Source organism: Coturnix japonica, chromosome 1, assembly GCF_001577835.2.
Source record: "Coturnix japonica isolate 7356 chromosome 1, Coturnix japonica 2.1, whole genome shotgun sequence".
NCBI lineage: Eukaryota > Metazoa > Chordata > Aves > Galliformes > Phasianidae > Coturnix > Coturnix japonica.
Genome location: NC_029516.1, coordinates 11,563,947 through 11,580,921, shown reverse-complemented (window position 1 = coordinate 11,580,921; position 16,975 = coordinate 11,563,947). Strand labels below are relative to the sequence as shown.

General features: G+C 34.6%; 2 protein-coding genes across 3 annotated transcripts in view; one reads left to right on the top strand and one right to left on the bottom strand.

Moving 5' to 3' along the window:
* The window catches only part of FBXL13 (F-box and leucine rich repeat protein 13), a 67,257-nt gene that overhangs the window by 22,324 nt on the left and 27,958 nt on the right, over nucleotides 1-16,975 (top strand). For both annotated transcript variants that reach the window (XM_015882634.2, XM_032442331.1), the window contains 3 exons: nucleotides 10,291-10,343; nucleotides 11,689-11,789; nucleotides 14,800-14,929. In XM_015882634.2, the coding sequence (XP_015738120.1) occupies nucleotides 10,291-10,343; nucleotides 11,689-11,789; nucleotides 14,800-14,929 (284 nt within the window). The remainder of the gene's footprint in view (nucleotides 1-10,290; nucleotides 10,344-11,688; nucleotides 11,790-14,799; nucleotides 14,930-16,975) is intronic.
* LRRC17 (leucine rich repeat containing 17) lies at nucleotides 355-15,058 on the bottom strand. Its single transcript, XM_015883077.2, has 4 exons — nucleotides 14,870-15,058; nucleotides 6,745-7,616; nucleotides 2,853-3,008; nucleotides 355-1,713 (listed from the first exon to the last, which is right to left on the bottom strand). Exons 2-4 carry the CDS (start codon nucleotides 7,496-7,498, stop codon nucleotides 1,310-1,312), a joined length of 1,314 nt encoding a protein of 437 aa, XP_015738563.1. The 5' UTR covers nucleotides 7,499-7,616; nucleotides 14,870-15,058; the 3' UTR covers nucleotides 355-1,309.

Below are 16,975 nucleotides of genomic sequence, written 5' to 3'. Positions count from 1 at the left end.
TGGAAGCTTAAAAGTACTGGGTACTTTGTATTACACTTCTAAACCAAAACATCTGTCTTTTTGGGATTGTAGCTGGAGAACCAGAGGAACCCACAAACACTGCACTTGTGTGAAGAGCTTTAAAAGAGCAAGATTTCTCCATGGAATGTTCCAGAATTTATTCCATGGTGGCCAACAGATATTTAAAGTTTTGACCCCGAATTTCTATCCTGCACTAAATATTTATTGCTTGATCTAGGATTTCATTGAGCTAAGAATACTAAAGTTTTAATCCAGTATCCCCTACTTGTCTGGGGAGTAACTTATCCCTTCTGTGTGTGGAAGAGTTTATATCTATCTTTAACAGGCATTAGGTCTAGTTCAACATTTAATGGTGCAGAAATTGTAAAAAGACAGAAGCATTATGTAAAAGCTAGTAGGAGTCTTTCAGTAAAAATAACTCTTTTTGGTAAAGGAATACATAGCAAGGAACTTTAGAAGTACTGACTGGTTAGCCAGGGCATTTCTATGGCTTTATACTACAATAATCACAGGTTTTTAAGAATATATGTTCATATAGACAGCTGTGTGATGAAGAGATCCAGCTCTTCTACAAGCACTTAGATGCATACTTACCTTCAGTTTGCATGGACATCAGCATGTGGTATGAATACCACATGCAGCTCAGGTACAGAAGAGGCAGAAGCTGAATTGTTGAGTTAGGACTGAATAGGAACACAGGTAAATCAGCAAATAGAACCCAGCTTCTGGGTTTGAATGTTAATCAGTATAACAACTACCATTCTCGTTCTTCTAGAACTGTATTTAAGTCTTCAGTTTTTTGTTTTTTATATACAATAAAACAACAGGTGGCTGATACAAAATCTTAAAAAATGTTTTCTGGGAATACTTTAGGAAACTGATAGATACAAAGAACTGGCAATACATTCATGAAAGTTGTGTTGGTCACAATCCTGCAGCAACTCCATGTCAACACATAAACTGCATTCATACATAATGTTCATGCACAGCTCCTCCCCACCACATGTCTACATTTGGGTCTATCTATTTTTACTGCATACTTTTGAATTTCTACCAGAATATTTCACAAGAGTGTGCAGAACAAACAGTCAGAAACAACTACTTATTGAAGGATTCTGTGTAACTAATGCCATCCTGTACTAATTAACTGCATTAAAATCCTTGTAGGCAAATAGTCTAGCAATCCGTATCATTAACAAAAATGTAAACAGCGTGTTGGGTTCCTTTTTCTTTTTTTCTGTCAGAGTACCAAATATTTGAACTTACTGGGGAAAAAAAAGTGTCCTTATTAACCTAGGACAGTGACAATTACACTGTGTTTTTTAACTGTTTGAACTGACTTTTCTTTGTGTCGTTCCCATTCCTCATCGTCTTTGTCCAGATCAAAAGTTTCCGGATAAATGGGAAGCTTGTCTTTAGGGCACTCCTCGTAATAACTCCGAACATATTTTCCAACAGACCACCCTTTGTATTCCTCAGGCATTTTGCATTCTAGGCCATTGTAGTGGACGTTGTAGTGATGCTTCAACCAGTAGAAAAGATAATGAATGTTGTAATCACATCTCCAAGGATTCTCTCTCAGCCACAGAACTTTCAGAAAGTAAAGATCTTCCAGTACTCCATATTCAAAATTCTGCAAGCTGTTGTTAGATAGATCCAGCTCTTCTAAGTTATTGAGCCCTGAGAAAGCAGCTTATCAAAAGAAATATATTTATTTGTAACTTGTAAAGGTGAATTAGAGAAGATTCACTTATCTGCAACAAGAAATAACTTTTTCATAAGTTTGTTTGGTTTTAGTAAGGGCTACAAAAAGACTTTTCAAACACAGATCTTTATAATATGGTTTATACCCTGAGTATTGACTTATATTGCCCTGAAAATTTCAACATTAGAGTAGTTGTATCGCTGATGAAGTTGTAAAACACTTAAGAAAATGCACGAGTGTGGTATAGTGCCAATGGAGATGAATGAATATTTGATTTACTCATAGAATTCCCGTGTTCTTTCAGTGACACAGAGTAGAATTCCAAGAGTTGACTGCATATTAGACAAAGTGGAGGACTAGTTGTTTAATATGTATGTTTGTGTTCATGTAATAATAAATCAGAAGCATAACAATACTTTTTCTGAGTCATATTTCAGAGAGCACTTCATACTTTCTGCAAGTTTTGTTTCATGATACAAGACTAATTTGAATAAGAATGTTGCTAAACCTCAGAAATACCCTTTTACTGATAGTACCACTTTGTCTTATTAAACCTCTAAAATACTACTAGAGAAGACTCTATTGCTTCATTATTTCTATCTGTCCTTGAATCTGCTTTCATAATGAAAAATCGAATACACATTGGCAACCAGCAAACTGCTAAACTGGGTCGCTTGAGGTCTAATAATACATAAAAGCAATTATGTGTCGCATTTTTTAATCAAAAAAAGTTTGAATTCTTTTAGTTTGTCTATTACTTCATATCCATTACAATTTACAAGCAGCATTCGTTATATTACAGCTTTTTTTCAAACTGGAAATCATAATAAAGGGTATTTAACTATTTGGTACTTTGGAAAATGGTTAGCCTTCAGTCTGCAGAGTTCTATTTTTGCATTGGCTGACTTAGTGTTAACGGGCTGCTGAAATTAGTCAGTCTGCATCGACTTGATGATTTGTACATTTCAGTATAAACTTTTGTGAATTGGATGCTACAAAAGGTTAAATTTGCACCAACTTCTAAATTTTTAGGTCCTTTTTTCTTGCACTTTTGTATGGCAGAGACTTACCAAAGTTTACAGTCTATAAAAGACAACTGTAAAATGATAGTTAAAATTATTCTTACCAGGATCAATGTAAGTTATTCCGTTACTGTTTAGGTTTAATATCTTCAATTCACTGACGTCTTCAAACTCTTTGGGTCGTAGTTGTCTAATTTTGTTGTTGGACAAATCAAGTTTAACTATATCTGGAGGTATGTTACCTGGGACTTTCTTTAAATCTTAAAAAATGGAAAAGAGAGAATTTGTATTTTAGGTTATTCTCACTGCTTAGGTTTCACAATTACACACAGAGCTTTGTTGTTCTCACATTATTTCTTTCCCCCTTTTCCCCCACTACTTCTATCAGTGTTTTTTTCAGTTTCTGACTTTGACTGCCTTTTTCTTTTCCACCTTTACATTTCATATGAAAGTTGCTTTCTTCACTATTGGTTATAGTAAAGCCTCATTCAGTGTTTTATATTTTTATTTTAGTAGTACCATATAATTCATTTGCATAGGAATGGGGTAGGTAGTAAAGACACTAATGAAAGGTGTGAGTGCAACATGTGAATAAACAATATGCAGAGTAAACAAATGTTCAGTGCTATGGGAACATGTTCCGTAATCAACTTACAGTGTGCACTATTACACCTTCTGTGTTGCCAAGCGGTAAAATTTTGTTAGCAATCAAAGTGGTAATAATCACAGTATTTAGTAATATATGTAGTTATAATTGTACTTCTATAATTATAGATGTTTATTATTTATAAAAATATATATTTTGTTACAATGCTTGTAATTATTATTTGACCACGCAGCATAGTGACATTTATAAGTATTCTCTCTCTCTGATTCTTTACTCTACTTGTATCATTGTCATTTCCAGAGTAGACAAGCATGTCTCAGTCATTATTTTTAAAAGTTCCTTTTAAAAGAGTTACAGAAAGGACAGCTTCTAGATTGGTAGTAAAGGCATGTTCTTGAGATTTGCCAGCCGTGGTCTGATCTACTCCAGATAAAGTTAATAAACCACATTACCAGGCTTTCTGTCTACTAAATGTAGCATTCTAATCCTGAGCTGTTAAGAGTAAGATGAGTGGTAGTATCCCTTCTTTACCATCTTTAGATAAAAGATTAATTCCTGGTCTGTGCTGAAACTGGTGTCATCAGTACACTTCAGGATTCTGAAGATGTCTCAAGCATTCTTGAGACTAAAGCAACACATCAGAGACTTCCTGCCTTATATTTGAATTTCAGTAGAGCTTTGGTATGATAATACCTGTATTATAAATGTGTAAATATTGTAAATGCTCCTGTCTGCTCTAGTTGGAATGTTTCCTGCTTGTGCAGATGTCAAAGTTTATAGTCTATCTATTGCCAAATGAATGAAAATAATGCATGAATTTATAGACATTAACATACTCTTCATGTCTGTGTTCTAGAACGCAGATTTTTTCAGCTGTTTTTGTAAATCCTGATTATTTTGAAGAGAAGCAAACAACTTTTTTTATGTTTGTTTCTTTTTCTTTTTTAATCAGTAAAGGACAAAGGATGTTTCTGTTCTGAAGTGCTGTCAGTTCTGGTGTATCACTGTTCTGATGAGATACGAATAAAAAGTTCTTCAAAAAGGAGGAGATATATGTATATATTTATATTAACTTTAAAGAAATATTTGCATCTTTAAGATGTTTATTCCATGAGCTTTCTAGCATCAACTAAAAGATCATTACCTGAGGGACAAAGTGCTGGCCTTGTCATTTCTTTATAGAAGTGCATAGTAATGCTATCTTGCTTGTCACTCCATCCCCTCATTTGTAAAGAAATAATGGGATTCAGCTTCTGGGGACATCTTACAGGTAATAAACTCTCCCCCTGCTCTGAAATCTTGTTCACATGGATATAGAAGAAATTTTATTTTTTGCCAAGAATTTGAGACAATCATTCTCCTCTTTCTGATGAAAATTCCAGTGAAATTGTGTGTCTGCTGCACCATAATCATATGTGGGGACAGACAAGTACGGTGTTTTCATCAAAGATTACCATATGTTCAGAAATCCCTAGTTTTCATGAGATACGTGCATCCAGCTGTCAAACATATGCACAGTAGATCTGGAACTTCCTAAATGAGACTTACTCAGTGTGTGTGTATGCTAGACATTCAGGAAGTCCAGGGGTGACAGAGCTAGCTCTTGACCTGAAGGAAAGAGTCCTGTACCCTGTAGTACCCTTCTGTGGGTGTTGAAGTAACTTTATTTTTTCCTTATTATTACTGAAGCCAGTAATTTATTTTTCAAATTCTGTGAAGCTCCCATGAAGAGCAGACGCAACTGAAGGTCGCAATGGAGTTAGGGAAAAAAACATACATAACATTTTTCTTGCTGAAAGTTTTTTAGTATAATAATGTATTCAGCTCATCTCTTCTATACCACTGAATGGAAAGAGATAAAAAGTCAGTCTTACATAAATATATTATAATAAATATATATGCATAATATATTTATTTACATAAATATATTATAATAAATATATATGTATAATATATTTATGTACATTTATAATATGTGTAGACACATATGTAATCATATATGTACATAATAATATACACCACTTTTTGCTCAGCTTTTGTTCAGCACAGTTTTCTAGAGACATGAGGTAACTGATGATGTAATTAAGACTGTGTGAAGGATAGTTATGATTATAATTTGTGTCTAATAATTAAGTTCCTATTTATAAGGAGAGGAAATACAAGGGAATATTAAGAAACTAATGTGTTAGCCAGTAAAAACATAAATAATTGATTAAAAAAAAAAAGGCAATAAAAAAAAAAAGGAATTTAGTAAAAGGTATGTGTAACAGACTAACCACATCATTAAATGCTGGAATTTCTAATTCTTTATATTTAGGTAGTGTCTCCAGCATTAAAGTTCAAGAGTAAGAACTCAGTAAGATTTATATAAATATAAGTCACTGTTAAATAAAGAGAAGTTTAGCAAACACATTGAGAGATACAAGTAGACAAAACATACCGCAGTGATCTAGTTTTGCAGGATATACTTTACCAAAGTTGGGAAAATAGTTCTCCCAGTTTGGGCTACTTCTGGTAATGCTTTTTAGTTCACATTTTATAATGTTAAATGACAACTCTCTTCAGAATTGTTCTGTTCCATGGTTTTGGTTGTTGTTTTTTTTTTTTTTTCCATTGTGGTATAAAATATGAGAAATACAAAGAATGAATAAATGTGCATTTTTGTATTGATACACGCCACAGCTGGTTTACCCTTAGGGCTTAACTATGGCTTTTAGGAGCCTGACATGCATATGGGAATGGAATGGATCCAAGAGTCTGAAAAACTTTTCTTTAAGACACTTCAGATTTGAAGTGTTTGCTGAGTACTGAGAGGAAGAACACAGGGGAGGTATTTCTTTATGAAGAGAAGCATACAATTTCTTCCTTCAGAAGAAGAGATCTTGCAAAGTACATGTAAGGCTGTGGTGGCTCTTCTTTGCATTTATGTTCCTATGGGGTTTGTTAGCACAGCTGGCTGGCCCAATCCTGCTTCACAGTTAACTTTTGTGAAACCTTTGTGTTTACACACTGGGGGGGTGCAGGGGGGGAGGAAAGGAAATTTGCTCCATGCTTCTTTTTGTCAGTGCAGCAATTTTGGGTCAGCTGCAGTATGACTGATTAGTATGCTTGACATTGTAGTATCAGTTGAGGTGCTGATGGTTCAGTAATTTAAGCATAGACTTAATTTAACTCCTGTTGATTTTCTTTGGATACATTAACAGAGAACTAAGGAATATTTGTGAGAAAAATATTTGTGGTAAAGAGACAAAAATTAAAATATTTGTTAAAGAACATCAAGCAAGAATTGTTACTTGGATTTGATATGGATTTGTCGTAAATAACATGTGCAGCAGTAAGGTGGCTAGAATATAAAAGTAACTGATTCAGTTAGATGAATAGATACAAACCTTTTCTCTTGCAGTTCAGAGTTGGTACAGGAAACACATACATGTGGCACAAAGAAGAATCAAATTCTGGTTTGGTAGCTTCAGGCTTCTGTTTTATGTTTTGGGGATCTTGCCTGTCCTCTTCGCTACATAGCTGTTCAGCTTTTATCTGTTTTAGCTTCTGATTTTTCAGTTCAATTGGATGCACACACTTGGCATAGTTTCCCAAATTTCTGTTTGTTGGAACTTGTAGCATTGCAACAAGAGTTTCCAGTTCACAATTGCAGTGCCAAGGATTATCATAAAGACGAAGGTAGTTTAGACTGGGCGTATAAATAAAAATCTCCTCGGATAAGCTCTTGATTTGGTTATGCTGGAGTAGGAGTGTGGTAAGTTTGTTCAAACCAAAGAAAGCCTGGCTCTCAATTTTTGATATATCATTCTGCTGTAGATCCAGACTTTTCAATACTTTATATTTAGAAAACATATTATTCTTCAATTTACGAATCCTGTTTCTTGCTAGCAGCATGTGCTTCAAATCCTCAGGCCAATCATGTGCCACAAAAACCAATTTTCTTTCCTGACAATCTAGATATTTCTCATGAAGGTAAACATATATATCGCATGGTTGGCCCTGGGCATTGCGCTTAACGGTGCTAGATGCTCTTCTTAAAATGCTTTCCCTTTCATTTTTTCTCAGATTCCTATTCCTTGTTTTCCTAAAGTCAGCTGCTTTACAAAGAAGAAGTAGCATTATAATAGTAATGACTTGCATCCTGACATTCAGCTTGCCCCACTTGTTTTTTTGTGACAATTGGGAGAGAAGAAAATGTTTGTTGTCTTAATCAGTGTCGTCCAGATCTGAATAGGCCCAGCCGGGGTATGTGGTGTCCCTGTGTTGGAAGAAAAATAAAATATTAGAACAGATGAAATAGGCTTTTTCAAGGAGGCTTATGCGTAGTATGCATCTTTCAATAAAGTACTCAGTCATTACTTGGAACTTCACAGTTACTTTGAAAAAGTATTGTCCTTTTTCATTGCTTTTACTATCTGTGATCTACTGTTGTTTGTTAAAAAATGGAAGATTAGGCAAACTGCTTGACAACTGACTTTTGTCCCAGGTTCAGGTGTTCAAGAAATGCCACCAGGCTGAATCTTTGTGTTTAAATTCATCTTGGTAGATAAGCTTGAAAGAGGACCTTGAGGCTGGTATTTTCCAGCTTTCTGGGTACTGACCTACTCAGTGTTCCAGTAAGAACAACATCCAGTAGGATGTAGAAATTGACCTCCATCCAGTATTTCTATCAGACTCACAATATTAAGTGCATTTGTTTTCTGGTTGACTCCCATTTTATCCCAGCCAGCTCTGGTACTACCAGGTGTCTCTCATGGCCCATGTCAGGTAGGTAAAGTTGCATAATCTGCTCCATGAAGGACCAAAATGTAGTAATTTTCAAAAGCATATGAGGTCATTGTGCAATCTGAGGGTAGGCAGGATGCAAAGGAACCTGAGGAACCTGACAGTGGTCTCCTCCAAACTGCTCCCAGGTCTGCCCACTTGCGAAGACAGAGGATAGAGAGGTAAGACAGGAGCTTTTACCCAGGGATTATTTCTAGAGGAAGATAAGAACTACTCAATGCAACCACATCCAAAATTGCATTATTAAGGGTTTAGCCTTTGTTTGCTCCTGTATTTCCTATAGTGGTCCCATGCACTGCCTTTAATGCCGTTGTTTTCAGAAAATTTTGGCCACAAAGCTGTTTCCTCAGAAACATTTTCACTCTCTAAAGGTTTGTTGTTGTTGTTGTTGTTGTTTTTTGTTTGGTTTCCAATTTTTCACTGTTTTGGGTTGTGTTCTCATTTTTTGTATGCCTGTATACATCTTTGTGTTATGTTCTATCTTTTTTGACCTTAGTACTTAAGATGGTAGTAGATCCAAGTCTTGAATGCAGACGGTATCCCAGATGTTCTGTTTCTGAAGCAACATTGTTTTGGTCTCAAAAAACTTGTCTTTATCTGGTAGAAAGATTCTATAATAAGAAAACTAATATTAATGTGACCTGCTGTCAGTATCAACTTTGAAAACGCCTTAATTGGATTTCTAATGCTCTACTTGCCAGTTCTCTGTTGGCATTCAGTTTCTGTTAATTCATAGCGTGCATTACACTAACGACTTTATCCTTCACATGAAAAATGAGGTTTGTTACTTTTCAGAAGTTACATACTAGTGTATTGATTCTGAGTTTTAATAACATCAGTCATAACGGGGATCCTCTGTGTTGTTTTGAATTTTTGAACATTTTTCAACATTCAACATTCATTCTGTCCAGGAATGCTTGGAACTGGAAAAAGATAAGAATTTGATGATGAAAGATAATAACTACCTGTGAAATGTTCTTTGTTCTTCTTTTCCATCTCCTGAATCTGAATAGGCAGTTATTACCAGTATTACTCTGCCATCGATTTCTATTATGCTCAGCTGTAATATCAAAATGAGCGACTCCTTTCAGTAGCGTTTACAGGTTCACATGTGAAATCTGTCTCATTTAGTCTTAGGGCAAGAACCATATAAGAGGTTTGTCATTTCTGCGGCTTAGCATCCTTAATTATGATTTTAACTGCTTAGATGTTTTTGAGTTGTGCAGAACCCTGTCGGGGATCTTGGGATTTCAAGATCCTACCCTTGTAGAACAGACCTCTGGTTGGACTAATACTTGACTAGAATTGAAAATCTGTTTTTGGCTTACAATGTCAGTGTTTCTTTTTAATGCTTTTTATGTTCTTCTTTTAATTCTATACATATTTCACACTGCATTTTCTATGTTAGATCTGTGTACCAGGCCTACTTTTTATTTTCATTTCAGTTTAGTCAGATTGGTTATTTTTAAAGGTCAGATTAAGACAAAAAGCATTTTTACATAATTACCTTTGAGAATAGGCTAAAAATTTGGCAAAGAGAGTGGTTGAAAGGATGGGTAGGGGCTGCTCCCAGTGTCAAATGTCCACATTTCATTATTTAGTTGCAAAATTGCAAAGATCTCTGCAAAATAGATGTTATAAACAAAAAATTTAAAGGGACACAGAAGTGAGTGTCTCAACTAAGTAATCCTGAATTCTATAACTAACTGCAGAAGATAAGCATAGCATTTTGTATATTTAGTCTAGTTGCTGCTCTTCTATTTGTCAAAGGAAAAAATAGTTCATATATATAGTCAAATAATGATATCATCATGTAACATTGGGATGGAACAGACACATTTTAGATAACTTAACTCCATCATTTCCTAACACTACATTACTTAACTAGAGAGCTTTCTCATCCTTTGGTAATGTAAGACAGAAAGTAGCTTGATTCATAAGCCAGATATTAGTTGATGATGTGTTAAGAAGACATTTTTCCTCTGGACAACTTCAGCTTTGTATACTACTTCTCAGAAATCTGATACTGCAATAGTTTCAAGTAGGATATTAGTCAAGATGGACTGAAACTGTAATGAAATACTTAAGTTTCTATGGTACTCAGAGAATTTGAACTTTTAACCTTCAAAATGCCTTTGTTTTTTTAGGTGAATGTAGGAATTTGCAAGATTTAAATCTCTCTGAATGTCAGGGATTGAATGTAAGTAACAAACTTTATCCACATACCTATTACAGATGAATCTGGCAAGTCAGCCTTCCACTGTATTTTTTTCAAATGAATAAAAAAATAAGAAACTTTTCAACAAGCCTCAAAATTTGATGGTAATTATTTCAGGATTATGTTGCTTGTCTTGACCTATCCAATTATCCAGAGGCTAAAACTTATACTACATGAACCTTGTGAATAAATATGTTCTTGTCATGTTCAGAATGCTCATTTGGCATGGTCTTAAAATTACTGATTATATGCAATTCGCATGTGAATTCACATAACATAGACCTGAACCAGCTCCTAGATATGATTAATTTCAGCACGTCTCTACAAAGAGCAGAAAAAACGTGCAACCTGTGTATTAAATGTACTTGCTTATCTGGGTTATATCAGATGCTTAGTTTGTAATAGAATTTGGACTATTTATTCCAAAATATTGTTAGAATTTTAATTATACCTTGTAGGGCAGTGGCTTCTGGCCCAACCATTACATAGTGAATTTTTTGGGGGAGGGAAAAAAAAAAAAAAAAAAAAAAAGAGGGAAAAAAAAAGAAATCAACAGTAATGACATAACCACTGTAAACTTCCTAGTGTCATATTTTGGCAAACTCGGAGGACTGGTGAAACTGGAGAACTGTTGACATTTGGAGGTAGTAGATACTTAACAATAATTGCAAGGAGGAAGACATGTTGACCCTTGAGGGATGTCATTTGCCACAAGACAGCAATGGCACTATCGGTGACAGTTCTTTGGCCTAGCAGTCCAGGCAAATTTTCACTCACTTTGGAATCCACTTATCCAGCCTATATTTTACCCATTTGGCTATAAAAGATACTACGTTGAAGGCCTTGTTGTAGTCAAGATACGCAAACTACTTTTCTCCTCTTATCCAAAGATTTTGTTATTTCATCATAGAAAACTATTACATCAGCGAGGAATGCTTTGTGCTTAGTAAATCCTTGCTGGCTGTTTCCTGTCACCTGTTTATCTTTCATTTGCTTGGTCATGGCTTCAAGGACGATCTGCTAAATAAACTTCTCAGGGAGTCTGGTAAGGCTGAAAGTCTCAGAGTTTCCTGGATCCTTCTTTTTCCCCTTCCTGAAGGTGAATGCGACATTTCCTTCCTTCCAGTCATTTGAAATCTCCTTTGTTACTTAGATCATTGAAAAATGATCTATTCTGTCAAATAGTGTTACTGCACTCTTTGTAAAAGTTTCCATGGAAAGAAATAGGAGGCATTACTTTCAGAGAAATCTACATACATACAAATATAAGATAAACTAATGCAAATAGAATTTTAATGTACATCTGGATTTTTTTATTAATATGCAGGATGAATCAATGAGACTTATATCTGAAGGCTGCAGATCTCTTCTCTATTTAAATTTGTCATATACAAATATTACCAATGGAACACTACAACTTTTGTCAAGGTAAAGTTAAAAATAGATGTTACAGTATCTTTGTTTTACTCATACAGTAAGCTCAGAGGCATGTATTGTAGAAATACCCTTTTAAAGAGATTTATCAGATTCTGTNAACTTACAAAAAACTCAATACATTTCACTTAGATGACAATTCTTCTTTCTTTTTTTTATGTTTTATTATAATTAAAAATATATGCTAGGCTACCCTATGTATTCCACAGATTTCTGCAGAAAGAGAACGTGGTAGTTAAAAAATTTCTGTGGCGTATCCAGCTATTCCTGATGATACAAGAAGTTTGCACAAAGGAATGTTTGTAAAAATTCTTTTTTTATTTTTAAAGAAGATTGTGGGTGGGTCTATTGTGAGAGCCAAGTAGTTGTGTGCCAACTGCGAAGAGTTAATTCTAAGATCTAACTTGGAAGATCAGTGTATGGAAGACAAATAGATAACGTTGTTAGAAGTCTGTCATTCCTGTTTAAATGTGTCTCTCTATGAGACATGGAGATTTGGTGAATTAGAGGTTGGTTGATGCACTAAAAGCTGACATCACAAAAAAAAAGCATGATGGTCAAGGATGTGCCTCCACAAAGATGTACATAGGTTTTGAAGATAGATGTACATTATTTATCTTTCCCATGAATAAAATTAATGCCATCCTTTCAGCAACACCCCCACAAAGTCCAAAAATCTCTTTTTCACTGTCATCACAGTTTTTATTCTTAAATCTGTGTGCTGTATCTTCGTATTTGGCAAAAATTACTGTTGAGTGTCTTGCCAGTCACCTCTTCATCAATATGATTCTCAACATAATCTGTGTTTTGTCCTTGTTGGCTGATATTTTGTCTTTTTACATTTCCACATATTTTTGTTGTAGTTTGGAAAAGCTGTTCTATAGGTAATACCAGCTTTTGGTATTCTGATTATCTAAGTCTCCTATTACTACCAAGAGTCAGAACCATGTATGTTTTTTGATGTGTAAATTACATTTACAAAAGAAAAATGTCTCCAGAGTAGAGAAAGCTTTCAATGCAATAAAATGATTAAAATGAAAAAAGAAAGTTCTTCACTGGTCACATACTAGTATATAATTTGCAGTTAACTTCTACCTCATAAATACTATATTTTCCTTTTCGCACATGAGGCTTCTGGTTAGAAAGTATAAAATACCACTCTTTCTAGAGGCTATTTTTGGACAAAAAGCAAAGCTCACTGTTTCCAAGTTTACAAGGAAATACAAAAAGCTGCTGTCGTGTGAAAGATTTGCTAGAAGACACGTTTCATAAACACTTCATGTGCCATCTGAAAAGGCACAGCTCACTGCAGGCCTTGTGTAGTAGTGGGAGTAGTGCAGAGTTCTCAAAGGTGGCAGTATTGTATTTTGTAGTACTGCACATGAGGTTTACTATTGGATATCAAATGTCTATTACTGGAACAAGGAACCAGTGTAGGCTGAATGTGCTGAAAGCTATTTGGTGATTTTTGATTCTCTCCTACTTTTCCATACTTTTCCTCCATACTGACTCTGATTATTGGGTACATTTTCCCTCTGAAAAGTGCTTCTCTTTATGATAGGCATGAATATTAGCTATTAAGAATAAGCATGAGATGGTGATTTTCAGATTGCATTAAAGAAACAATCCTGAGACTGTTAATACTAAATTAATTAAATAAAAAAAAAAAGCTGCTATGAGAGCATTTCTGCAGATTTCATGCAAAACAAGGATTGATAAGGAGTTTCCATTTAATGAAAAAAAAAAAAAAGCAAACAACAACAACAAAAACAACAACAACAAAAAAAAAAAAAAAGCAAAATGAACACATAACCTCATATTCTAATATCTGGCCTTGATTTACACTGCCTGTCTTCTTTAGTGTTCTCATTAAATGTAACCTTACATCTATTTTTAAAAGATTTGTTAATATCATTTTTAAAACTTAACATTATTTTCCAAATTCCTATACATATGTATATATACATGTATGTACATATATATGTATATTTGCAGTTCAGTTCAAGTTACTATGTTTCCCCACTCTATGTGGAAAGTATAAAGTCAGCTCTGAAAATCAATACCACTGCTTAGGTAGTTAACTCCTCAGTGGGTGTTCCTGAATTTCTTCAAAATGCTAATTTTTGCTGACTTGCAGAACTGCAGCACTGCATGCCTCCAACTAAATATCTACCAGAGCAGTAGGTTCTAATTCTAGGCTCTGTTTTTCTGTATACTTTCATTTGTGGTGCTTGTGGCAGTAGTTATTTATTCCAGTTAGAAATTAACTTCAGTAAAATGAATGGTTTTCAGTGTGCTAGAAGCCAAATCTGCAGATGGAAATTTAAATAAATTCCAAGTGTAGATTCTTAACTTTCACAGAGTGCTGTAGATTAACATTTTCCATTTATACAGTTTCTCTTAGCTGACATTTAGTATAATTCAATGTTTTCCAAAATAACTAATTGAAACTTCAGAAAGCATTGAAAGATATAAGGTGTAGGTATTTAATTCACTTTTGTATCTCTATCAGTTTTTCAGGTTCTTTTAGTAGTACTCTTCTAAATAACTGTAGGAGCAGAGAAGCTCTAACTGTACGTTTTTGTTGTTAATGTCTTTTGATAGAGCTCTGGTTTTCATTTCCACCAGGCACTGCTTATAAAATCAATGGCAACGACAGTCCAGCTAGCTCGCATTGAAAAGCCTGTTAGTTTTCAAAGTATGCACACAAGAATCACAGTTAATTAAAAAAGTATGGTTTTGTAGTTATTCAAAATAGCTTTAAAATGGTATTGTTTTTATACAATGCAGTATGTTATATGATAATGCTATTCTCCAATACACCGGAGTAGAAAGTGCAGTGGAAAAAAAGAACCTTTTAGCAAGAAGAGAATTCTATTAAATGTCTAACACAATTTCTTCAGAGTAATTTTCAGAGTAGTTTAGCTCCGCTGTTTTGTCTGTTTCTGATTCTATAACGTACTCTTCTGATAATTTTCTCTCTTTTCCATTTTATCCTGAAAAGGAACTTCCCCAATTTGCAGTATCTGAGTTTAGCTCACTGCAGAAAATTCACAGACAAAGGTTTACAGTACCTGGGCACTGGCACAGGATGTCACAAGCTCATCTACTTGGACCTTTCAGGTTGCATTCAGGTTTGTCCTTCACGTCTTTCTTCCATTCTGTGAAGAAGAGAATCCTTTATATGACTGGCTGCATCCTGCATTCATGGTATACTGAAGTAGAACAAGCACTGCAGCAGCCTTCCAGGGTTTTGAATTACACGACTACAGCTGTTTAAATTTTACTGAGGAATAATAGCACTATAGGTTTGGATCGCATCCAACAAACTGTCAGATCTATAAACAGCTAGTGCTTACTGCATAATGAGAACAAGGCTTGCTTTTTGTGGCCATAAATAACTAATTCTATGTTATGATTAGTTAGGGTTTTAAATCAGGAGATTTGAAAATGCAGTTTTTACTAACGCGTTAAAAATAAAGCCACTGTGTATTGGAAAAAATGCAAAGCTACACTTGACTTTCTGAAAAGGAAAGTAATTCATAACTAATCTTTCATTACTACTTTATGATGGTTTAAAATACACTGAAGTAGTGTTTATAATGGTAATCTAAAAATAGTTAATGTTCTGGATTATTTCAGTCTCCTACTAAAATTCTAAAGATGCCCAATGTTTTAGAATCTGGTACTCTTTTAGATACTTTCAAATATATTCCGTATCTCAAAACATAATACAAAAGCAATATGAAATACTAAACTATAAGGCAGTAAAAGCCTGCCAATGTCTTAATAAAAGCTCCCACATATATTCTTGTTTACACTGATAAGCTTCTCCAAAGTACAAAATACATGGAAAATGGTAAAGAGACAGAGTCTCACAAACAGAATGGTTTAGCTTCCCATTTGACAGAACCTTTCCAGAGCCAAGGATGAGGGCAGAGAGGGCAGTAGCCTCCTTCTGATTGCTTTTTGCTCTGAGTGTCTCTTTCCTGCTTTTTCAAAAGTGCAATCATGAGCTGTAAGGATCCGCCTTTAGAAAGCATGATCTAACAGCAGTCAGAGAAAAGTGGTCATCATTGAACTAGGAAAACCACAACCTTTCCACTTTCCAGAGGAATGAAGTGGGTTTGCTCACCAGTGTATTTGAGAGCTCTGAAAGTCATTCCACAGCTTCCTCCATTTTGGGTTTCCCTCTGACTCTGGAACAGTATTTAATGATCTTGACTGAGCAATTAAGTAAACAGCCAAAACCAAAAAAAGAGCATCAAATTGCACCACTGTTGCTGAAAGTCTTTCAATAGGACAGAATGGTGGGTGGTTTTTTACCTCATTGGGTTAACTAAGTAAAAGGCAACTTCTGTGCAGATAACATTTCAGAATTAGGAATTAGACCAGAAAATATGTTCTGTAGAACCCTGTTTTTTCCTTCATTTTAACATCACTGTTCTTTTTAAATGAGTTCTTATATTACCCTTACTATTGTAGTGCTCAAATAGCTGTTTGGAAAACTCATCTGTAAAATGAGTGATGACGCTAATGGTCTTAGAGGTGGCAATCTGGGGACCTGAGCATTTAAATAACTCATTACAGCTTAATTAGGCAGAAAATGTAGGTATTAAGCAAGCATTTTTTAGACTATTGTAAAACATGACTACTTTTGTTCTGATTGACTATTATAATTCTTGGTAATAATACAGGGCAAATTTCAGCTATGGCTTTTTTTTTTTTAATAAAATTTCAGAAATTAAGGTTGTGCCTTTATGACATGTATGGTAAACATTTTTGTTACAAAGTTTCACACTATTGTTATAAAACACTGATTTCCTTATGTATGTCCAACTCAAAAGCGTCCTAATATAGCACTGGTAGACTTAAAGATGTACTCAGAAAGCCTTACTGCTTTGTCCTGCTTCTGGAGCAGAACGGTATAGATAGAATAGTTTTGCTATTAGTCACAAGACTAAGATAAAAAGTATAAAGGAACTGCATGTCATTTACTGATATATTATACAATGAGAAAAGTTTAGTAAGAGGTATTTTCATTTACATTAGAAACAGATTTTCAAAGAAACAGACTTATTTTTGGAGCCAGGATCTCTGGCTTACTGATTTCTAGATGAACTATTCTGGTCCAAATTGCAAGAGCAGCCTATCAGTTGCTGTAGTTAAATTCTGGTCCA